This window comes from Oncorhynchus kisutch, linkage group LG29 (genome assembly GCF_002021735.2).
Source record: "Oncorhynchus kisutch isolate 150728-3 linkage group LG29, Okis_V2, whole genome shotgun sequence".
Lineage (NCBI taxonomy): Eukaryota > Metazoa > Chordata > Actinopteri > Salmoniformes > Salmonidae > Oncorhynchus > Oncorhynchus kisutch.
Genome location: NC_034202.2, coordinates 3,644,433 through 3,669,300, shown reverse-complemented (window position 1 = coordinate 3,669,300; position 24,868 = coordinate 3,644,433). Strand labels below are relative to the sequence as shown.

Here is a 24,868-nt window from a genome sequence, read left to right as displayed (position 1 = left end):
CATTTGAAAATAGGATGTCGATTATGAAGGTAAGACTGCCTCAAAAGCCCGCGGACGTGGTGAAACATGAACGAGACTCAGATGCATTTGAAAATAGGATGTCGATTATGAAGGTAAGACTGCCTAACAAAGAGGGGTGAGAAAGAGGGGTAGGAAAGAGATGAAATGTGGATTTAAAAAACAAAGAGGGGTGAGGGTAGGAAAGAGATGAAATGTGGATTTAAAAAAAATACTCCCTAACAAAGAGGGGTGAGGGTAGGAAAGAGATGTAATGTGGATTTAAAAAACAAAGAGGGGTGAGGGTAGAGGGGTGAGGGTAGGAAAGAGATGTAATGTGGATTTAAAAAACAAAGAGGGGTGAGGGTAGAGGGGTGAGGGTAGGAAAGAGATGAAATGTGGATTTAAAAAACAAAGAGGGGTGAGGGGTGAGGGTAGGAAAGAGATGAAATGTGGATCTAAAAAACAAAGAGGGGTGAGGGTAGGAATGAGATGAAATGTGGATTTAAAAAAAATACTCCCTAACAAAGAGGGGTGAGGGTAGGAAAGAGATGTAATGTGGATTTAAAAAACAAAGAGGGGTGAGGGTAGAGGGGTGAGGGTAGGAAAGAGATGAAATGTGGATTTAAAAAACAAAGAGGGGTGAGGGTAGGAAAGAGATGAAATGTGGATTTAAAAAAATAGCATGGGCTTGGCCTCTGTTTCAAAATATAACTGTTTTATATTAACAGCTGCTCCAGACGTTCCCATGACACAAGTTGTCTGGGAAAAATATTTGTTGTATTTTATTCTGTTATATTCCATTATATTCTTACTATAAAATATATGTGTTTTGACTGTGATTGAGTGTCTTTGTTAGTTTAATTAACAAAATAACAAACTATTGATTTCATTTGGATGGCGCACAGAAATGTGTAATGGGTTCGCTCTCAAAAAGATGTCGCATGAAGCTTACTTCATTGCTCATACTTCATTTGCAGTGCATCAGGGATAGCGTACACAGACGTTTTGGAAGCCATGGCTGCACAGACTCGCAACATAGGCCTTTTATTTATTTTTATTTATTTCACCTTTATTTAACCAGGTAGGCTAGTTGAGAACAAGTTCTCATTTGCAACTGCGACCTGGCCAAGATAAAGCATAGCAGTGTGAGCATACAACAAAGAGTTACACATGGAGTAAACAATTAACAAGTCAATAACACAGTAGAAAACAAAGGGGGGGTCTATATACAATGTGTGCAAAAGGCATGAGGAGGTAGGCAAATAATTACAATTTTGCAGATTAACACTGGAGTGATAAAAGATCAGATGGTCATGTACAGGTAGAGATATTGGTGTGCAGAAGAGCAGAAAAGTAAATAAATAAAAACAGTATGGGGATGAGGTATGTGAAAAGGGTGGGCTATTTACCAATAGACTATGTACAGCTGCAGCGATCGGTTAGCTGCTCAGATAGCTGATGTTTGAAGTTGGTGAGGGAGATAAAAGTCTCCAACTTCAGCGATTTTTGCAATTCGTTCCAGTCACAGGCAGCAGAGTACTGGAACGAAAGGCGGCCAAATGAGGTGTTGGCTTTAGGGATGATCAGTGAGATACACCTGCTGGAGCGCGTGCTACGGATGGGTGTTGCCATCGTGACCAGTGAGCTGAGATAAGGCGGAGCTTTACCTAGCATAGACTTGTAGATGACCTGGAGCCAGTGGGTCTGGCGACGAATATGTAGCGAGGGCCAGCCGACTAGAGCGTACAAGTCGCAGTGGTGGGTGGTATAAGGTGCTTTAGTGACAAAACGGATGGCACTGTGATAGACTGCATCCAGTTTGCTGAGTAGAGTGTTGGAAGCCATTTTGTAGATGACATCGCCGAAGTCGAGGATCGGTAGGATAGTCAGTTTTACTAGGGTAAGCTTGGCGGCTTGAGTGAAGGAGGCTTTGTTGCGGAATAGAAAGCCGACTCTTGATTTGATTTTCGATTGGAGATGTTTGATATGAGTCTGGAAGGAGAGTTTGCAGTCTAGCCAGACACCTAGGTACTTATAGACGTCCACATATTCTAGGTCGGAACCATCCAGGGTGGTGATGCTAGTCGGGCATGCAGGTGCAGGCAGCGACCGGTTGAAAAGCATGCATTTGGTTTTACTAGCGTTTAAGAGCAGTTGGAGGCCACGGAAGGAGTGTTGTATGGCATTGAAGCTTGTTTGGAGGTTAGATAGCACAGTGTCCAAAGACGGGCCGAAAGTATATAGAATGGTGTCGTCTGCGTAGAGGTGGATCAGGGAATCGCCCGCAGCAAGAGCAACATCCTTGATATACACAGAGAAAAGAGTCGGCCCGAGAATTGAACCCTGTGGCACCCCCATAGAGACTGCCAGAGGACCGGACAGCATGCCCTCCGATTTGACACACTGAACTCTGTCTGCAAAGTAATTGGTGAACCAGGCAAGGCAGTCATCCGAAAAACCGAGGCTACTGAGTCTGCCGATAAGAATATGGTGATTGACAGAGTCGAAAGCCTTGGCAAGGTCGATGAAGACGGCTGCACAGTACTGTCTTTTATCGATGGCGGTTATGATGTCGTTTAGTACCTTGAGTGTGGCTGAGGTGCACCCATGACCGGCTCGGAAACCAGATTGCACAGCGGAGAAGGTACGGTGGGATTCGAGATGGTCAGTGACCTGTTTGTTGACTTGGCTTTCGAAGACCTTAGATAGGCAGGGCAGGATGGATATAGGTCTGTAACAGTTTGGGTCCAGGGTGTCTCCCCCTTTGAAGAGGGGGATGACTGCGGCAGCTTTCCAATCCTTGGGGATCTCAGACGAGATGAAAGAGAGGTTGAACAGGCTGGTAATAGGGGTTGCGACAATGGTGGCAGATAGTTTCAGAAATAGAGGGTCCAGATTGTCAAGCCCAGCTGATTTGTACGGGTCCAGGTTTTGCAGCTCTTTCAGAACATCTGCTATCTGGATTTGGGTAAAGGAGAACCTGGAGAGGCTTGGGCGAGGAGCTGCGGGGGGGGCGGAGCTGTTGGCCGAGGTTGAAGTAGCCAGGCGGAAGGCATGGCCAGCCGTTGAGAAATGCTTATTGAAGTTTTCGATAATCATGGATTTATCAGTGGTGACCGTGTTACCTAGCCTCAGTGCAGTGGGCAGCTGGGAGGAGGTGCTCTTGTTCTCCATGGACTTCACAGTGTCCCAGAACTTTTTGGAGTTGGAGCTACAGGATGCAAACTTCTGCCTGAAGAAGCTGGCCTTAGCTTTCCTGACTGACTGCGTGTATTGGTTCCGGACTTCCCTGAACAGTTGCATATCACGGGGACTATTCGATGCTATTGCAGTCCGCCACAGGATGTTTTTGTGCTGGTCGAGGGCAGTCAGGGTTGGGGTGAACCAAGGGCTGTATCTGTTCTTAGTTCTGCATTTTTTGAACGGAGCATGCTTATCTAAAATGGTGAGGAAGTTACTTTTAAAGAATGACCAGGCATCCTCAACTGACGGGATGAGGTCAATGTCCTTCCAGGATACCCGGGCCAGGTCGATTAGAAAGGCCTGCTCACAGAAGTGTTTTAGGGAGCGTTTGACAGTGATGAGGGGTGGTCGTTTGACTGCGGCTCCATAGCGGATACAGGCAATGAGGCAGTGATCGCTGAGATCCTGGTTGAAGACAGCGGAGGTGTATTTGGAGGGCCAGTTGGTCAGGATGACGTCTATGAGGGTGCCCTTGTTTACAGAGTTAGGGTTGTACCTGGTGGGTTCCTTGATGATTTGTGTGAGATTGAGGGCATCTAGCTTAGATTGTAGGACTGGCGGGGTGTTAAGCATATCCCAGTTTAGGTCACCTAACAGAACAAACTCTGAAGCTAGATGGGGGGCGATCAATTCACAAATGGTGTCCAGGGCACAGCTGGGAGCTGAGGGGGGTCGGTAGCAGGCGGCAACCGTGAGAGACTTATTTCTGGAGAGAGTAATTTTCAAAATTAGTAGTTCGAACTGTTTGGGTATGGACCTGGAAAGTATGACATTACTTTGCAGGCTCTCTCTGCAGTAAACTGCAACTCCTCCCCCTTTGGCAGTTCTATCTTGACGGAAGATGTTATAGTTGGGTATGGAAATCTCTGAATTTTTGGTGGCCTTCCTGAGCCAGGATTCAGACACAGCAAGGACATCAGGGTTAGCAGAGTGTGCTAAAGCAGTGAGTAAGACAAACTTAGGGAGGAGGCTTCTGATGTTGACATGCATGAAACCAAGGCTTTTTCGAACACAGAAGTCAACAAATGAGGGTGCCTGGGGACATGCAGGGCCTGGGTTTACCTCCACATCACCCGCGGAACAGAGAAGGAGTAGTATGAGGGTGCGGCTAAAGGCTATCAAAACTGGTCGCCTAGAGCGTTGGGGACAGAGAATAAGAGGAGCAGTTTTCTGGGCATGGTAGAATATATTCAGGGCATAATGCGCAGACAGGGGTATGGTGGGGTGCGGGTACAGCGGAGGTAAGCCCAGGCACTGGGTGATGATGAGAGAGGTTGTATCTCTGGACATGCTGGTAGTAATGGGTGAGGTCACCGCATGTGTGGGAGGTGGGACAAAGGAGTTATCAGGGGTATGAAGAGTGGAACTAGGGGCTCCATTGTGAACTAAAACAATGATAACTAACCTGAACAACAGTATACAAGGCATATTGACATTTGAGAGAGACATACAGCGAGGCATACAGTAATCACAGGTGTTGAATTGGGAAAGCTAGCTAAAACAGTAGGTGAGACAACAGCTAATCAGCTAGCACAACAACAGCAGGTAAAATGGCGTAGACTAGGCAACGGGGCCAACAGATAAAACAAACAAGCAGAATGGAGTACCGTGATTTATGGACAGTCCAGCGTGCATCAGCTATGTAGCCAAGAGATCAGTGTCCAGGGGGCAGCGGTGGATGGGGAAGGGAAGCTGGCCTGGCGAGTGTTATCCAGGTAAAAAGAAAACGAACAATGACTAAATAGCTTGTAGCTAGTTAGCTGGTTAGCTTCTGGAGGTTCTTGAGTGTGTTCTAAAAATAAATAAAAAATAATAGCGATTCCGTATCACATTGGGTGAGGCAGGTTTCCGGAAGGTATAAACAAATTAAAAGTCAAAAGAGATAGAAAGTAAATATGGGTCCGGTGGGCGTTTGGGACGCGGCGATTCAGGCGGTTAGCAGGCCTGTGCTAACAAGCTAACAGTTTGTAGGCCCGGGCTAGACAAGGTAGCAGTTAGCGGACCGGAGCTGGACAAGCTAGCAGTTAGCAGGCCGAATTAGCAAGCAGGGAGATAGCGAGGGCTAGAGAGTTAGCCTTTGGGGGACGTCGCGATGGGGTGAGTCTGTTTATTCCTCTTCATGCGGTGACATCGATAGACCGGTCGTGGGCCCGGGTATTGTAGCTCAGGAGTATGCTACGGTGGTAGCGCAGGCCGGGCTAGCTTCAAGCTAAGTGGGTGGAAACGCTAGCCAGGGGCTAGTTGTGAAGATCCAGCGTATTTGGAAGCTTAGGTTTAGCAAAATGTTTTTAAAGGGATAGCTATGTAAAAAACGAAAAATAAACAAAATATAAACAAAATATACAGGGACACGACACGACACGACAGGACGACTTACTGCTACGCCATCTTGGATTTTAAACATTTTAAAATACATTTGATTAGTCTTAAAATGTTTTTTTTAGGACCTGCCTAAATGAATTAACAATGAATTTATTTTTGATGGTGTATTTTCTCAATAGATTTATTAAAATAGACAACCACCTACATCTGCACACCACTACTAACACTTGTCCCCTGTATGCCGGCATGTGCACGGGAGGTATAAAAGGTGCCTGTTTGTAAGGGGGTCATATAAACATTGCCCCAATTTTTCTGAAGGCTAAATACTGTGTGAAAGCAGTATTAGTGACCGCAGACATGGTTGTTAAATTCTTTCCTTTTAAAGGCCTGTGGATTTCACCAAATTACTATCTAGGTCAGAATTAGATACATTATAATAATGGCGCCGGAGGAGATGGCTGCCGTTTTAAGCTTTTTCAGCTCAAGACCCAAATGAGAAATGTACTGTCCTCAAACAACCCAAATTAAGAAGAAATAGATGCCCAGGGCCCAATTTGGGTCCCAAACTATAGTTTAAGAAAACCTGATCTAGGCAAATGTTGTCATTAAAATGGAACTTCATGACAATACATTACATATATCACAAGGCCTTACTGTGATGGCCTAGTTTTACCATAACACAGTGGTGTTGGGAAACTCTTGGTTTACATGCCACATCAGGCCTGCAAGTCACATCATGCTGGCTTGCAAAGTGATTTGTAATTCCTATAGGAATCAAGCCAGAGTTAGGATATCCAACAGTTGGAATTTGTATTCACCCGCAACCTGCATTCAAAATGACTGCCAGGGTAGGGAAGATTGAATACCGACAACCTCAATAATTTAAACTGGAACAACTATCTCAGTAACGGGTGCAATGAGTCAAACTTCTAACAGATTGGATTAGTGTGGAAAAAGGTATGCTATTTATCTTTGTGTAGCATAAAACGTATCAATCATACAATGTACATGCAAAAACACAGATATTAAAAGGAACAATTTTGAAAATCGCCCTGCAATAGAGCATGCCGGGAAATATTATATATGTTTCTATGTAGAACCCTTCTTGCCTTCTAAGAACCCTTCTTGCCTTCTAAGGAATCATCAAATAATACTTCTTCCAAAAAACAGTTAAAGGTTAAAGGTTCTCGATTGAACCCTTTGCCTTTAAAATAACCTTTGTCTTCCAAAAGCAGTTGTTCAGATTAAAATAACCCTTTTGGAACCCTTTTTTCTAAGAGTGAATAGTCTTTGGATGACTATAGGTCATTGGTGACCCATCAAACAGGGCAGAGCCTCACCTGTCTTGAGCCCCACCTGTTTAGCTAAAAAAATAAATGCAAAAAATATAAATGTTTTTTGTTGCCTGTTTTGCCTGTTATTTTGGCATTAATATGTGTCACAAACAATGTAAAACAACAAAAAAGCTGCATACAAATATAGTCTATTTTTTTTCTTTCTTTAGTAAGGAAGCTCCAAAATGCAGGTGTTTGAGCACACACAACACACACACAACACATATACCCTCCACGTCCCTTGTATTTCTACTCTTTCCTGTCACGCAAACACATCTGCGTAAAATGAGACAATTTGTCAATTGTTTGGGTTAATGTAGGCAGGATAAACGATCACAATGACATTAAATGCCGCCTGCCAGTTTTGGTGTGCCTGGCATTTGTTACTGCAGTGCTAGACAGCCATTTGCGCAACGCTAACAATGGTAATGTGATTCAGGGAGGGATCGAGATAACGTTCCCAGAACACCTAATAACACCCAGATGAGTGACAGGATGTTTAAAAAAAAAACGCGTGTTCTCCTACAGACTACATTGTTATTAGGTTTGGATTTCTCTGGGTTTAATAAATGGTCATGTTTATGCAAAGTTGAGTCCTACTGGACTGTTACTAGAGCATAGGAGGATAGACTGTTTGTATGCTTGCGCAGCAAGTGTCTGTGTTTCTTAGTTAGCAGATAGGGAATGCCGCTTGACCTGCCAAGGCCTCTATCTGCAAAGGCAGATTTAGGAAGGGGAGGGGTCAAGTGGGCCCAAGGATTTGGTCTCTCTGGGAGAATCTCAATTGCATACTCCTCCTCTCCTCGCCTCCTTCTCAAATCCCATTGCATGAGAAAGCCAAAGATCCCTCCCCTCCGACCTTCTCCTCCAATGTGTTTTGAAAAGGAGGCAACGAGAGAGGATGCGAGTAGAATGCAATTGAGATTCTCCCTCTGACCAGCCCTCCTCTCCTCTCCCCTCCCCACACCCATCTGGCCAAATTGACCAATGGGGTCAGAGCTCTGTAGATCCTTCTGGCTGGCCACTGGACTACTAATCCCCTGTCCATCTGAGCATGCTCAGTAGCAGAGACTGACCGGCTGACTGGCTGGGGGAGGGAGGCCCATGAGACTAATAAGGGAGAGTGGATCTACAGATTAAGGCAGCCCTCTGCAGCTCTCTGATCCAGAGTGGTTGGGTTAAATGCGGTAGACACATTTTGTAAGAATTGCATTCATTTGTGCAACTGACTAGGTATCCCATTTCCCTTTCCCTACAGTGAGCTCCAAAAGTATTTGAACAGTGACACATTTTTTGTTGTTTTGGCTCTGTAGTTCAGCACTTTGGATTTGAAATATAACATGGATTTGAGGTAAAAGTGCAGACTGTCAGCTTTATTTTGAGGGTATTTTCATCCATATTGGGTGAACTGTTTAGAAATGACAGCATTTCACATTGTGTTTCAGATTATTTTGTGCCCAATAGAAATTAACAGTAAATAATGTACTGTCATTTTGGTGTCACTTTTATTGTAAATAAAAATAGAATATGTTTCTAAACACTTCTACATTCATGTGAATGCTACCATGATGACGGTTATTGTGTAGGGCCAAACAACGCCATTTACTTGCAACTGTATTCATGACACAGCACTGCCTCTTGTGCCTTATTTAATTAAGTATGACACACTTCTCTAACTCTGTAGACAAACTCGTGTGGATGGAATGTGCATTCTTTCTGCAGGGAAGAAGCATCCCCATGCCTACACGCACGCACACACGTGTGTTATGACTGGACTTGGAATTATCAGGGTTTTTATTCTTAGATCCATGAGAAGAGGGTGGACTCCTGGTCAGGCACAGCATGTACTCTACCTGTAGGGAGGTGATGGGGAGGTGGGGGAGTGAGTGAGAGCTCGGATCCCCGGGAGGATGATATATGAGTTTCTCTGAGCCATCCATAAACACACAGATTGCACACCAGACTGGTAACGAGATGACTGTTTCTTTTTGATGTTTTAGAGCTGCTCCTCAATCACAGCTCATCAGTGACTCTATAGGAGCTCTTGACATCGGCCTTAAAATACGGAAAAGTGCTGTGCAATTCAACAACAGCATTTAATGGATTTCCTCAAAGAAAATTCTGACGACATCAGACACGACGTTCCTGTCATTCCCTCTTTCGCCGTCCTCTCCCTCCCTCCTCCCTACACACTAAGTGCTTTTCCCGGAGGAACACGATTGGCCCTCTGGCTCCCAAGATGTCAGGTTTAAATTTAACCTAGGACCGTTGTCGGTCGGGACTAGACCTGGTTCTGAGGACCACTTTATATTCACGGTCTTGACAGGGTGTTTGGTCCTGTCGGATAGGGGCTCCTCAAATCCAGTCAATCAGAAAGAATCCAGCCAACCTGTCCATTCTATAGTAGCACAACGCCCACTCTCTCCTATGGATGGACTACATGGACACATCACATCATTAATGTCAACCAAGATGATGGATGGTTTGACAAAAGAGACTTTAATGATAATGCACTTTAATGATAATGTACTTTAATGATAATGCACACACACGTGTGCATGGGCACAGACACATGACACACACACACACAATTATTGTCTATGATAAGTCTATATTTTTCTACTGTACCTATATCTACTCTACCCACTACCACTAAGTCTATCTTCTCTAGGTGCCCACCTTCCTGAGTAGTAGTAGCAGAAGCTTCTTGAGTAGCGGTTGTGGTCAGGTCTGGTTCTGGTGTGGTAGTGGGGAATACGGTTGTAGTTTCAGGTTCACTTTCACTTATGGAGGTTGTAGTGGGGGCTGAAGTAGTGGTTGTGGTGGTCAAAGGCAAAGTTTCTGACAGTTCTGTGAGAAAACAGATTTCAAGTTGACGAACAAACAAAACATCTCCCCTCTCCACTCAAAAAATCAGGGGTAGTTAACCCTGTTCCTGGAGTGCCGCAGGTACTGCAGGATTTTGTTCCAACTAGGCCCTAAACCACTGGTGCTTGAACATTTGTTACATTGCGGAATGGTTTGTACTGAACGACACGTTTTCCTGAAACGTTCTTGAACAGACTTTGAGATACGTTTGGTCCATTTAGTGGGTGTGCAGGGGTGTGGCTTGAGGCAACGAGTGACTTATTTAAAGAGCAGCGGTACATTTTGAACCCACAACCCGTCCCGGTTTTTCAACTGGTCATTCAATACAACAATGCTTCTGTTCAATTGAACATTCTATTACATTTGCATCTACTGAACGCAGCCCTGACCAACTGAGATAATTGATCAGTTCAGTGATTGCCTAAATTCAACACACCTGGTCTTCCAGGTGGGTTAAATCAGAAACATGAAGTGCCTGCAGTACTCCAGGACCAGGGTTGCCTACCACTGCACTACAACATTGGCTAGTCCTATATATGACTAGTCTAAAAGCATATGTCATATTTGTTTATCCTTGAATAGCTTTAAGCCAAGTCTAATAATAGTTTTACAAGTCTATCTTAACCCCAAAGATCCCCAGTCAGTCCTATGGGGTGAAGTCTATCTTAACCCCAAAGATCCCCAGTCAGTCCTATGGGGTGAAGTCTATCTTAACCCCAAAGATCCCCAGTCAGTCCTATGGGGTGAAGTCTATCTTAACCCCAAAGATCCCCAGTCAGTCCTATGGGGTGAAGTCTATCTTAACCCCAAAGGTCCCCAGTCAGTCCTATGGGGTGAAGTCTATCTTAACCCCAAAGATCCCCAGTCAGTCCTATGGGGTGAAGTCTATCTTAACCCCAAAGATCCCCAGTCAGTCCTATGGGGTGAAGTCTATCTTAACCCCAAAGATCCCCAGTCAGTCCTATGGGGTGAAGTCTATCTTAACCCCAAAGATCCCCAGTCAGTCCTATGGGGTGAAGTCTATCTTAACCCCAAAGATCCCCAGTCAGTCCTATGGGGTGAAGTCTATCTTAACCCCAAAGATCCCCAGTCAGTCCTATGGGGTGAAGTCTATCTTAACCCCAAAGATCCCCAGTCAGTCCTATGGGGTGAAGTCTATCTTAACCCCAAAGATCCCCAGTCAGTCCTATGGGGTGAAGTCTATCTTAACCCCAAAGATCCCCAGTCAGTCCTATGGGGTGAAGTCTATCTTAACCCCAAAGATCCCCAGTCAGTCCTATGGGGTGAAGTCTATCTTAACCCCAAAGATCCCCAGTCAGTCCTATGGGGTGAAGTCTATCTTAACCCCAAAGATCCCCAGTCAGTCCTATGGGGTGAAGTCTATCTTAACCCCAAAGATCCCCAGTCAGTCCTATGGGGTGAAGTCTATCTTAACCCCAAAGATCCCCAGTCAGTCCTATGGGGTGAAGTCTATCTTAACCCCAAAGATCCCCAGTCAGTGGGGTGCCGTTTGTAACATGCTATATTTTGTGAAAAAGATCAATTCCGTGCAAAAAAAGTCCTGTAGACTAACCAGGAGAGCCCAGTGCTGTCTGTCAGGTCTGATGTTGCCACTTTGCTGATCATTTCCATCTAAGCGCTCTGAGCTGAGAGTGTCTCCACAGAGAGTATCTCTAATCAAATTCCATTTGATTCATTCCTCTAGGAGCTCCTCACTCACAATCACACCGTATTACAGCACACTTACAAATTCCCCTGCTCCCCCTCTCTACCTTTCATGCTCACGTCCTATCCCCCTCTCTCTCTCTCTCACACACACACACACCGCATTACAGCCCACATTTCTCAGCCCACATTTCCCTCTCTCTCTTCCCCCTCTTTATTTCATTCTCTTTTTCTCTCCCATGCCTCTCCACCAGTGACTTCATTCTAACATAAGAGAGACAGAACTGTGAAAAGATTCCTGCAGTGGAAGCTAGTGTAGCTGGGATGAAAAAATGACATTTCGATGCCATGGTAGCAACCGTACAGGACGTCCTATCAATGATATGGAAGACAAGTCCAGCACTGCAACCAACAAAAGAAGAAGAGCGGAAGCTGAAGAACAGAGATATGTAACGAGAGAGAGAGAGAGAGAGAGAGAGAGAGAGAGAGAGAGAGAGAGAGAGAGAGAGAGAGAGAGAGAGAGAGAGTGTGAATGCAACATCCTCTTCTTGGCTTGTTATTACTTACTAGAACCACCGCCTGTGGGGGCACCAGCGATTGCACCTGAAAAACAGGGCGAGAGAGGGGGGGGGGGGAGAACAAAAAGAAACTGTATAAGTATCTGTTTATTTATGCAGTCTTCCCGACCTTGTTAATCACACTCTGTAGAATGATCTTGTGTGTGTTGTGCGTCAAAAAACTGCATATCAGCTTTCTTTAATCCTGGCCTGACCTTGGTGGGTACCTACAGGAGTGTTCAGGCTTTTGCTCCAGCCCAACATCACCAACACACCTGATACAACCAATCAACTACCATTAATAATTTGGCCATAATTAGTTAAATTAGTTGTGCTGGTGCTGGGGTGGAACAAAAGCCTGCACAGTCTGTGGGATGAGGACAGAGGAACTCTGATCTGTATGCAGTTTGCTACTAGATCCTCTGCAGTAGAACACCACTCAAATCTGTTCATCCAGGCCCCTGTTCTCTACCCAACTCTGGTTCTCTGATCATGGGATGATAGGGGAGGCATAGGCTCTCGCCACCAGGCAAGTGCCAGAGGAGTTGGGCCGCCCCCAGAGCAGGCTTGATCTGCCAGAGAGCTGACAGAAGAGTCCAGGCTGGGAGGCAGGGAGGGTGCTCTGCAGTGGTGGACGAAGGGAGGCAGAGGAGGGGTTTGGGGGGGGGGGTTATGGCAGGATGGGATGTGCTGCCTGGCCTAGATTATTATTTTATCATCGCCAGTGCGAGCAACAGTACATTCTCCAACAAGATCCCCCCCCTCCACACTACACTACACTGCTCTCTGCTCTGAGGTACAGGATCTGGAACCTCTCGTGGAAATATTTTTTAAATGTTTTCCTTAAAGAATCATAGTCGTGGGATTTGTGCTGCAGCACCTCTGATAAATTTAAATACATTTGTCAAAGTTATAGAATTAGGACTACTGCTCTCTGTTCAAAAATAAATTAAATCATTCAGAACAGTCCACCAGGATTAGGCCTATAATTTCGCCATAGAGGATCAATAGCTCCCTTTTATTTTTAAATGCCTCGCTGTGAATTCTGTCTATGCCAATCACAAGGTGTCAGGAAAGCGCAGCAAATATGTCAGTGAACAGCATGCAGCCAAAACAGGCCTTTTGCAATATTTTTAAAAGAAATGCGGGAAAACACAGGTTGGAAAGCAAATGTTTTCAGATGAAAAGAGAAGTCTCTAATCTGTCTGTATGTTGCCAAAATATTTGAGCAACTTCCAAATAGGCCTAGCGAACAGTAGCCTAGGTACAAAGTAAAACAAGAGAGTGCATCGGACATCGCCGGCAAGTGAGCTGGGCATCAACGGGTGAGTCAGTGAAAGCTTTTTTAGATCTATACTTTCCTCCTCTTATTGTACAATGTCTCCTCACACCTAGGCCCAGGCTAGTAATGGATTCAAGACAAGGTTGTTTTTATTGATCTCAGATTCTCAGTTTGTCAGTGTCAAAATAGCCTGTCATTTCAATCTTTTGTGCAGTCTTAAAAAGATTCTGCTAAGTGTCCAGTCATGTAAAATGATGTAAAATTGCATTATTTATCAAATGAGTTTATAAAAGGCCAAACTTTTCCAGGACTCTATAGGCTAACAATGTTCCAGAACCTCAGAGCCCCCCAGGTAACCCTACTCTAACAATGTTCCAGAACCTCAGAGCCCCCCAGGTAACCCTACTCTAACAATGTTCCAGAACCTCAGAGCCCCCCAGGTAACCCTACTCTAACAATGTTCCAGAACCTCAGAGCCCCCCAGGTAACCCTACTCTAACAATGTTCCAGAACCTCAGAGCCCCCCAGGTAACCCTACTCTAACAATGTTCCAGAACCTCAGAGCCCCCCAGGTAACCCTACTCTAACAATGTTCCAGAACCTCAGAGCCCCCCAGGTAACCCTACTCTAACAATGTTCCAGAACCTCAGAGCCCCCCAGGTAACCCTACTCTAACAAATGTTCCAGAACCTCAGAGCCCCCCAGGTAACCCTACTCTAACAATGTTCCAGAACCTCAGAGCCCCCCAGGTAACCCTACTCTAACAATGTTCCAGAACCTCAGAGCCCCCCAGGTAACCCTACTCTAACAATGTTCCAGAACCTCAGAGCCCCCCAGGTAACCCTACTCTAACAATGTTCCAGAACCTCAGAGCCCCCCAGGTAACCCTACTCTAACAATGTTCCAGAACCTCAGAGCCCCCCAGGTAACCATACTCTAACAATGTTCCAGAACCTCAGAGCCCCCCAGGTAACCCTACTCTAACAATGTTCCAGAACCTCAGAGCCCCCCAGGTAACCCTACTCTAACAATGTTCCAGAACCTCAGAGCCCCCCCGGGTAACCCTACTCTAACAATGTTCCAGAACCTCAGAGCCCCCCAGGTAACCCTACTCTAACAATGTTCCAGAACCTCAGAGCCCCCCAGGTAACCCTACTCTAACAATGTTCCAGAACCTCAGAGCCCCCCAGGTAACCCTACTCTAACAATGTTCCAGAACCTCAGAGCCCCCCGGGTAACCCTACTCTAACAATGTTCCAGAACCTCAGAGCCCCCCAGGTAACCCTACTCTAACAATGTTCCAGAACCTCAGAGCCCCCCGGGTAACCCTACTCTAACAATGTTCCAGAACCTCAGAGCCCCCCAGGTAACCCTACTCTAACAATGTTCCAGAACCTCAGAGCCCCCCGGGTAACCCTACTCTAACAATGTTCCAGAACCTCAGAGCCCCCCAGGTAACCCTACTCTAACAATGTTCCAGAACCTCAGAGCCCCCCAGGTAACCCTACTCTAACAATGTTCCAGAACCTCAGAGCCCCCCAGGTAACCCTACTCTAACAATGTTCCAGAACCTCAGAGCCCCCCAGGTAACCCTACTCTAACAATGTTCCAGAACCTCAGAGCCCCCCGGGTAACCCTACTCTAACAATGTTCCAGAACCTCAGAGCCCCCCAGGTAACCCTACTCTAACAATGTTCCAGAACCTCAGAGCCCCCCGGGTAACCCTACTCTAACAATGTTCCAGAACCTCAGAGCCCCCCAGGTAACCCTACTCTAACAATGTTCCAGAACCTCAGAGCCCCCCAGGTAACCCTACTCTAACAATGTTCCAGAACCTCAGAGCCCCCCGGGTAACCCTACTCTAACAATGTTCCAGAACCTCAGAGCCCCCCAGGTAACCCTACTCTCGCGCTCACTTTTTGTTCCGTCACCTCCCGATTCACAAATGATGCACTGGGTAAGAGAAAAACAACTCTGTCTCTTCATCTCTCATTTCATTCAGGAAATTAGTTGGAGAAGTCTGGGGAATCCACAGCCCCCCAGGTAACCCTACTCTAACAGGGGAATCCACATCCCCCCAGGTAACCCTACTCTAACAGGGGAATCCACATCCCCCCAGGTAACCCTACTCTAACAGGGGAATCCACATCCATCCTTCACAGATGGTTCAATTAAACATTTAGAATCAATAAGAACATAATATTTTATGTAAAAGATCATAAACAGGTTCCAACATACTGTACAATTCTCATAATTGAACTAATTGGGACCTGTAAAGAATATAATTCAATTCACTTGGTAAGAGTGAGCTATGTAAGTGGGTCCTGTTCAAAGTGGTCAAGGAACAGAATAGAAATGAATAGAAACAGAATAGAATAGAACTCTACTGTACAAATGGGGGATACGTACAGGTGTTGGGAGATCCGTTGGGTGTGGGCAGGTAGGAGCCAGCTTTCCAAGACTTGGCCTTGAAGCCCTTCTTGCAGCGCTGACAGTCCTGTCCCGTGGTGTTGTGTTCACACTGACACTGGAGGTTCCCCTCTTGCAGCAGGCACAGCGACGAATGCAGGTTACACTTACACCTGAGGACAAGGGATAGGAAGAAGGGTGTGAGTGAAAGGAGGCACAGAAGTATGCATGTGCGGTGTGTACTCGCTTAAGCATATTGCAGCGACTTTAACCCAACACCTAGGCACCTTGTCAAGAAGTTCAGATCCCTTGGGGAGGGGGGGGGGGTGCAAAGTTGTCATCAAGGAAAAGGGTGGCTGCTTTGAAGAATCTCAATATGAAATGTATTTTGAATTGTTTAACACTTTTTTGGTTACTACAAGATTACATATGTGTTATTTCATCGTTTTGATGTCTTCACTATTATTCTACAATGTAGAAAATAGTCCAAGTAAAGACAAATCTTAGAATAAGTAGTTGTATCAAAAATGTTGACTGTTACTGTATACTTCCATTCATTTTTTTCAACGGGTACCGGGTGACCTGAAGACAAGTCTTGTGAGGCCTGTGGGCATCCTAGAGCAAAACCTTTCCACAGAGGGGTCATATTAGTGTGTAGCCCAAACTGTTCGGATGCTACAGACTGAAGTTGGCAGATCAGCTGTACCAACTTCAGATGAGTCCCAAGACGCAGAAATGGAGACCACCCTCGTGTTCTTTAGAGTCTCATCTTTCCATAGAGGGGTCATAATCGTTTCTAGGTAAAACCGTTCGGACGCTACAGACGATTTGTGAGAAGACCGATTTTCGGGATGTCTCATGGTCTTTTTACGGGGATTTTTTTATTATGCTAATTCAATTTCTTAATTTAATTAATTTTTTAATGTTTTGAAATCATCACTTTATGTCTTATACATCACTGTGTGTGTGTGTTTAAAAAAAATTATATCTCACTCCATAATATTTTTTAAAACAATTTATTTCCCAGAGCCTCCTTGGGCCAGTGGAATGCTGATCTGATTGTGTGAGCGTTAGTAAAAAACATTTCATATGAAATTAGAGATATGTACATACACAGCCTGATTGGTTGATTGGATGGTCTAGAGCCCACCCCCACCCCTTACACCTTCAAAAACAACAACAAAGGCACATGGTATTCAACCTGTCAGTTGGAGCTGGAGTTGGACCCTGAAAGTGATGAACTTCCACAGGTGTCTTTGTTTTGTCATTAAAACAAAAGGCATACAGTACATAATGCATCTTAATTTGTTGTATCATTATTGTACTGTTTTCATTAGACCACCAGAAGATGCAGGAACAGAACAGCCTATTTGCATGTGGGACCATCCTAGCCTATACCCTGTCTGCCATCTATTCATTGCAGAATGCCATGATTATCTACAGGGCTAACTATAGGCTTCTGCATCTCAGAGGCCAAACACATACTTAGTATTGCTTGTTGTGTTAAGCCTATGATGCAATGGCCCATGGTGTAATCTTCAGTATCATCACAAAGTATATTCAGAATTTTGCAAAATTTATTGACATTTTTTCAAATGAGTAAACACTCTTGAATTCTGTTGTTGAAAGCCAATAAAGAAACCAGACTGCAATGAAAGGTTGTTGTCAGTTTGTAACATTATGAAGCGGCAAAACAATTCCATCCCACCTGAACAGGTTGAAATTCCACTTTTTGACTTCATAGTGTGGAAATATCATCAAAAAAACTACACTTCCCATTCAACTGATCCTAATATGCCTAAATCATCTGGAGTTTATGTGGGAGATTAACTCAATTTACTAGATTTCTGTCCAAGGATGTCCAAGGATGTCCAAGGATGTCCAAGGATGTCAAGAAATGATGTGAATGATGTGAATCTGTGATATCTTGTTGCATTCGTATTATGTGACTAAATTAGCGCCTTTTCCAGATGAGCGGCTGGATTCCAATACGGATTGTTTCCGCTGGAGTGAACAGATATCTGAATGTCTGCATAATATATTCAAAGAATAAACCCTGTATGCTGGCAAAATAACCACCTCAATCTTCCTCTCTCTCTGTCTGCCAATCTCTTTCTCTCTCTGCATGCTGGGAGTGTTTGGTGCATGCTGGGAATTGTATGAGCGAGTGTTGTCTGGAGTTAGTTCGCCTGTTTTTTCTTTCTAGTTTTACTTCTCTTGGTGGTTTTCCTTTTCCTATGCATGATTAAGGTGATTGTTTTAATTTTTTTGTTGTGGTTGAATTAAGCATATTGTTTTTCTTGTTGAAATTGTCCTAGCTTTGGCGGGGATGGCGACCCACATGGAGACGCCGTCCCTGTCACTTCGGCATGGCTTAAGGTGTGTTACTGAAGCTAATGTCACTGTGGAGGAGTTTCTGGTCGCGGTAGGAGAGAAGGTAGGCTATGAAAATGTTGCTTATGTGTCACGGATGAATAAAGCGGTGGTGTTTTGTCTTAAGGAAGACCGTCTTGTAGATCAGATGGTTGAGCATGGTGTACTTCTTAAAGAAGAGCGTCTTGTTGATCGGATGGTTGAGCATGGTGTACTTCTTAAAGAAGAGCGTCTTGTTGATCGGATGGTTGAGCATGGTGTACTTCTTAAAGAAGAGCGTCTTGTTGATCGTATGGTTGAGCATGGTGTACTTCTTAAAGAAGAGTGTCTGGTTGATCGGATGGTTGAGCATGGTGTACTTCTTACAGAAGAGTGTCTTGTTGATCGGATGGTTGAGCATGGTGTACTTCTTAAAGAAGAGTGTCTTGTTGATCGGATGGTTGAGCATGGTGTACTTCTTACAGAAGAGTGTCTTGTTGATCGGATGGTTGAGCATGGTGTACTTCTTAAAGAAGAGTGTCTTGTTGATCGGATGGTTGAGCATGGTGTACTTCTTAAAGAAGAGTGTCTTGTTGATCGGATGGTTGAGCATGGTGTACTTCTTAAAGGAATGTTTATTCAAGTTACTCCGCTTTTCTCTCGGTCAACAAGGGTAACGATTTTGAATGTACCACCGTTTATTCCCAATGAGCTATTGGAGCGCGAGTTATTGCGGTTTGGGAAGTTTGCAAGTTCAATTAAGATTGTCCCATTGGGTTGCAAACACCCGGCTCTGAAACAGGTTATGTCGTTTTGGCGACAGGTGTTTATTTTTTTGGACTAGCCGGAGCAGCCTTTGGAGTTATCGTTTAAAGTCAAGTATGACAACAGACGGTATATGGTTTATGCTAGTATGGGTAGTCAACAGTGTTTTGAGTGTGGGGATGGTGGCCATAAGCGACATGCTTGTCCGAAAAGGGAGAAGGCGGAGGGAGGGGTGCAGGAGGTCCTCGTAAAGCCTGGGCCCACTGATGTAAGGAGAGGTGGTCCGACAGTGGTAGAGCAGTCACAAGCACCTGTTGCTGAGGAACAAGTTGTCTGTGTTGAGGGCAGGGATTTGTACCAGATGGGAATGTTATGCAGCAGATCTGGAGAGCAAGTACCAGTGATGGGTTACAGGAGGGGGTTCATGTGAAGCTAGTCTCCCAGGTATTGGGAGGAGATGCCCACTACGAGTAATGGGGTAGAGGAGGGGGATCAGGTGGGGCTAGTATCCCAGGTAGTGGAGGAGATGCCCACTACGAGTAATGGGGTAGAGGAGGGGGATCAGGTGGGGCTAGTATCCCAGGTAGTGGAGGAGATTCCGGGTACGAGTGATGGGGTGCAAGTGGGGAGTGTTGAGAGGGATGTGGCTGAGGGGAGTCAGATGTGTCCTCAGTTGAGGAGGATCAGGAGAAGGATATGGATATCTCTCTTGATATGATAGCAGCTGGTGATGACTCAATTTACAATCTAGAGGAGGTTAATGGGTTCCTGGATCAGACTTTTGGGAAATCTGTCAAATTGGCACATTTATTTTATGTTGATAAGTTTGTGAGGTCAGCTGTGATGTTACAGAGGACGGTGGGGTTAGACCAGTTGAGTGAGAAAAATAGTTTTTGCTTGAGGAACTGTGTTACTGCTGTCACGGCATCAAAAGGTAGTGGGAAACGTGGTCAGGTTCAGAGAAAATTAAAACAATGATGATGATCATGCCTCATAGGGTGTTTTTTTTTCTCTTCGTCTGGTTTCTCTGTGGTTTCTTCTGCTTTTCCTTTCTCTTTTCTATATGGAGGTACTAAGGGTAGTTTCTCTTCAATATTAATGAGGAAAGGGACAGGAATAAGAGGGCTTGGGTATTAGAAGTAATAAAACAGAAAAGGAGACCCATAGTGATGAAGCTAACGAGGTTGACTGGGGTATGTGGTGGGAGGGACAGCATATACTCAGTCATGGTACTAATTTCAGTGCTGGGTGGTATCTACAACAGAGATTGTCAAGGGTCGGGTTTTATTAGTCAAGTCAGATGTTATTTAAAAAAAAATATATATGTTTATGCTCCTAATGAGGTTAGAGAGCGTATTGCTGTATTTGATCAAATAAAGGAAACCGTAAGACAGTGTGACCAAGAGGAGTGTATGGTTTTAGGGGGGGACTGGAACTGTACAGTGGATTTTACTGTTGACCGCACTGCTGAAGACCTCACCTGCAGTCAGCTACTTGCCTGTCTGGTCTATTAACTGAGTTTGAGCTTTCTGATGTGTGGAGAGTAAGGAATACAAAAGTTAGGCAGTACACATGGTAAAGGTTAATGAAGGTGGTGTCAGTGCAGCAAGGTTAGACAGGTTGTATGTATCTGATCACTACTGTAGTAGGGTTGTAAGGTTAGACAGGTTGTATGTATCTGATCACTACTGTAGTAGGGTTGGAAGGTTAGACAGGTTGCATGTATCTGATCACTACTGTAGTAGGGTTGGAAGGTTAGACAGGTTGTATGTATCTGAGCACGACTGTAGTAGGGTTGGAAGGTTAGACAGGTTGTATGTATTTGATCACTACTGTAGTAGGGTTGGAAGGTTAGACAGGTTGTATGTATCTGATCACTACTGTAGTAGGGTTGGAAGGTTAGACAGGTTGAATGTATCTGATCTCTACTGTAGTAGGGTTGGAAGGTTAGACAGGTTGTATGTATCTGATCACTACTGTAGTAGGGTTGGAAGGTTAGACAGGTTGAATTTATCTGATCTCTACTGTAGTAGGGTTGGAAGGTTAGACAGGTTGTATGTATCTGATCACTACTGTAGTAGGGTTGGAAGGTTAGACAGGTTGTATGTATCTGATCACTACTGTAGTAGGGTTGGAAGGTCCAAGCAGGTCATCACCTTATTTGTACTTTAATGTTAAATTGTTACATGATGTCATGTTTTGTGAAATGTTTTTGTTGTTTTGGGGGAAAATGGAGGGTTACAAAAGGGAGTTTTGAGTCCCTGAGACAATGGTGGGAGGTTCTAGAGACAATGGTGGGAGGTTCTAGAGACAATGGTGGGAGGTTCTAGAGACAATGGTGGGAGGTTCTAGAGACAATGGTGGGAGGTTCTAGAGACAATGGTGGGAGGTTCTAGAGACAATGGTGGGAGGTTCTAGAGACAATGGTGGGAGGTTCTAGAGACAATGGTGGGAGGTTGGGAAGGCCCAAATACGATTGTCTTGTATCCTGCTCTGTCTCGTAAGTTAAAAGAGACTATCAGGGCCCTTGAACAGGACATAAAATCTATTGAATTGAAATTGCTCACCCAGAATGACCCCGGACTAGTCATGAAATTACAGGACAAGTGACATGAACTGAGGTCGCTTCTACATGAAAGAATGAAGGGTGCCTTGATTAGGTCTCGCTTTGCTACCCTCAAGGATATGGATGCTCCTAGCGCTTTTTTAAAACCTAGGGCAGTCAACATTGCAACGCAAACAGATGGTCTGCCTTCATCTCCCTGATGGGAAAGTGACCACGGATGACGGTGAGATGCGCCAACATGCCGTGGATTTCTACACTGTCCTCTACAAGGTGAAGGATTGTGATTCTCTGTGTGCTGAACAGTTGTTACATGGACTTCCTCAATTGGGCCCTGAGCAGGGAGTTGCTTTGGACTCTGACATGACTCTGCAGGAGCTGTCCACAGCAGTTATGCAGCTCTCATCTGGCACCGATGGTTTACCATCTGAGTTCTATAAGCATTTGGAGGTATGGTGGGGGGGATTTTTATGAAGTGGTGTGTGAATCTTTTCATGAGGGTTCTCTTCCTGTTTCCTGTCAATGTGCTGGGCTTTCTTTGTTGCCAAAAAGGGGGATTTGTCTCTTCTAAAATCGGTGACCTGTTGCATTGCTGTGTGAAGAATATCAAATTGTATCTAAATGTCTCAAACAGGTTAAAAGAATATCTGGGGATTTTGGTCCAGAAGGACCAGTTTTACTGTGTACCTGACCTCTCTGTTGTTGATAACTTGTTTCTGATAAGAGATGTTTTAGACATTTGTAAACTGTCTTATGTGAATGTGGGTTTACTTTCTTTGGATCAGGAGAAGGCCTTTGACCGTGTGGACCACCAATACTTGTTCAAAACAATGAAAGCCTTTGGGTTTGGGGATGTTTTTTTGTCTTGGATGAGTTGACTGTATGCTGGGGCCTCATGTATGGTGAAGGTGGGGGTGGTTTAAGTTGCCACATCCCTGTTCAAAGGGGTATCAGGCAAGGATGCCCAATTTCAGGGCAGTTATTTTGTCTGGCAATTGAACCAATGCTTTGTTTTTTAATAGCGAGACTTACTGGTTTCTCTGTGCCAGGAGTAAGGATAGCACTGTCTGCATATGCAGATGACGTGACAGTTTTTATAACAGGGAGTGAGGTTGTTAAGGTTCTCTCAAACACTCTAAAGGTGTGAATACGGGGTCCACTCCATGGTTACCAGGGGGGCTTCAGTGGGGCAGAGATGGGATGAAGACTTTGGGGGGTTTGTTTTCTAGGCTCCAATGTCTTTCAGAAAAATAACTGGAAGGGTGTAGTGGAGAAAGTGTATGCCAGATTGTCAAGGTGGAAATGGGTGTTATCCCAGCTGTCTTACAGAGGAAGGGTTCTGGTTGCCAATAATTTAGCTGTCTCTACCCTGTGGCACAGACTAATGATTTTACGGCCAGCGGGGGGGTGGGGGGGGGGGGGGGGGGGTAAGAGCTTCAGAGGAGCCTTGCCAATTTCTTTTGGTCTGGACAACATTGGATTAAAGCTGCGGCCCTGTGCCTGCCACTGCACGAGGGTGGGCAAGTTCTGGTGGACATTTCTTCCAGGATCATGGCTTTCCGGCCTCAAGCAGCCAGAGACTGTTGTACAGTGACTGTCCTAGCTGGGTCGACACAGCCTACACATTGATGAGGAGACCGGGCTGTTTGGGCTTAGACAAGCATCTTTTCCTCTTAAAGCTAGAGGGGGGTGATTTGTCTGGCTTGACTCCATTTTATGAGTCTGATATGCAGGCTTGGAGAGTTCTTGTCAAGTCCCGTAAGGCCGGCATGCCACCAGGGATGTGGCTTTTTGAAGAGCCTCTGCCATCCAGTCCTGTGCTATGGGTTCATCCAGCCTACGTTCATGCCTGCTAGGTGTGGGGTGTACCAAGCTGGGTCATTTGATGCGGAGTAGGAGCAGATCATTGCAGGAGCTGGGAGAAAGAGCGGGGATCCGATCATCTCTCTTACTGAGGAAGGTCGTAGTTGAGGTCTGTAATTCCTTGCCAGTACTTCATCGGCAGTATGTGATTGACACTTCCAATTCTGATCGGTGGATGGAGGGTCTGGATTATGTGTTCCCTGCGCTGAATGTTAGTGCTGCGGCGGGGGCATTCGAGGAGGACGTGGAGATGCTGTTTTCCATCCATACCCCGGAGCTGGGGGAGTTCAAGGCGGTGGGAAAGAAGGCCATGTACATAATGTGTAAAAGTGTCCCGTGCTTCTACCCTAGAAGGGGTAAAATCGACGAGGTGGGTAGGGGTGTTTGGTCCAGGTGCCTCCCCAAAAGGCTGTTGGCGGTCTTTATACAAACTGCCTATTGAAAAGAGGACAGCTGACCTCCAATGGAGGATAATACACAGAGCCATAGCCACCAACATGCATCTGGTACATCTGGATCCTACTGTTGGGGAAGGGTGTCCATTCTGTGCTGAGTCTGAAACTCTGGCACATCTGTTCTTACAGTGTTCCAGGTTGGTCAGGATGATTGACCTGATCACTAGATGGTTTTCAGCTCTGTTTATATTTGGTGTATATTATATACAGTTTATATTTGGGCTACAGTGTAGGTTTAATCGAAGGGGTGTAGTTATTTTGCTTAATTTGATGTCGGGGGCTGCTAAATTGGCAATATGGAAGACACAAAAGAACAGTATTCGGGGACAGGGATCTGTGGATGTGGTGGGAATGCTGGAGGGGATGTTTGCAGGGTTGAGTTTGCCTATTACAAAATGGTTAACAATATTGATCTGTTTATGAGTATATCGGGTATTCAGAGGCTGTTGTGTTTAGTTACTGTGGAGGAAGATTTTTAATTGATGGTTTGTATGAGTGTTTACCGTGTTATGGGTTCCCAGACGCAGTAAAGGTTATTTAAAACTCAATCTCCTCTCACTCTCTCACCAGTTCTCTCCTCCACTGCTTCCACGGCATTATCTTCATTCATTTTGTTTGATGACAGCACCGAGCTCCACTACGTAGTGGAGGAACGCACACGACCAGCACTAAATAGAAACATGATAATGCCCTGGACCAGCACTAAATAGAAACATGATAATGTCCTGGGCCAGCACTAAATAGAAACATGATAATGCCCTGGACCAGCACTAAATAGAAACATGATAATGCCCTGGACCAGCACTAAATAGATACATGATAATGTCCTGGACCAGCACTAAATAGCACTATGATAATGCCCTGGAACAGCACTAAATAGCACTATGATAATGCCCTGGAACAGCACTAAATAGCACTATGATAATGCCCTGGACCAGCACTAAATAGATACATGATAATGCCCCGGACCAGCACTAAATAGAAACATGATAATGTCCTGGACCAGCACTAAATAGAAACATGATAATGCCCCGGACCAGCACTAAATAGAAACATGATAATGCCCTGGACCAGCACTAAATAGCACCATGATAATGCCCTGGACCAGCACTAAATAGCACCATGATAATGTCCTGGACCAGCACTAAATATCACCATGATAATGCCCTGGACCAGCACTAAATAGCACC

General features: G+C 45.0%; 1 protein-coding gene across 3 annotated transcripts in view; it reads right to left on the bottom strand.

The window, feature by feature from the left end:
• LOC109873537 (netrin-G2-like) overlaps positions 1 to 24,868 on the bottom strand; it is a 159,139-nt gene that overhangs the window by 51,244 nt on the left and 83,027 nt on the right. For 2 of the 3 annotated variants that reach the window (XM_031809345.1, XM_031809343.1), the window contains exons 4-5: positions 15,681 to 15,853; positions 12,000 to 12,035 (exon numbers count right to left, since the gene is read on the bottom strand). In XM_031809345.1, the coding sequence (XP_031665205.1) occupies positions 12,000 to 12,035; positions 15,681 to 15,853 (209 nt within the window). Of the gene's footprint in view, positions 1 to 9,578; positions 9,750 to 11,999; positions 12,036 to 15,680; positions 15,854 to 24,868 lie in introns of all 3 variants that reach the window. The other variant, XM_031809344.1, reaches the window with a different exon arrangement.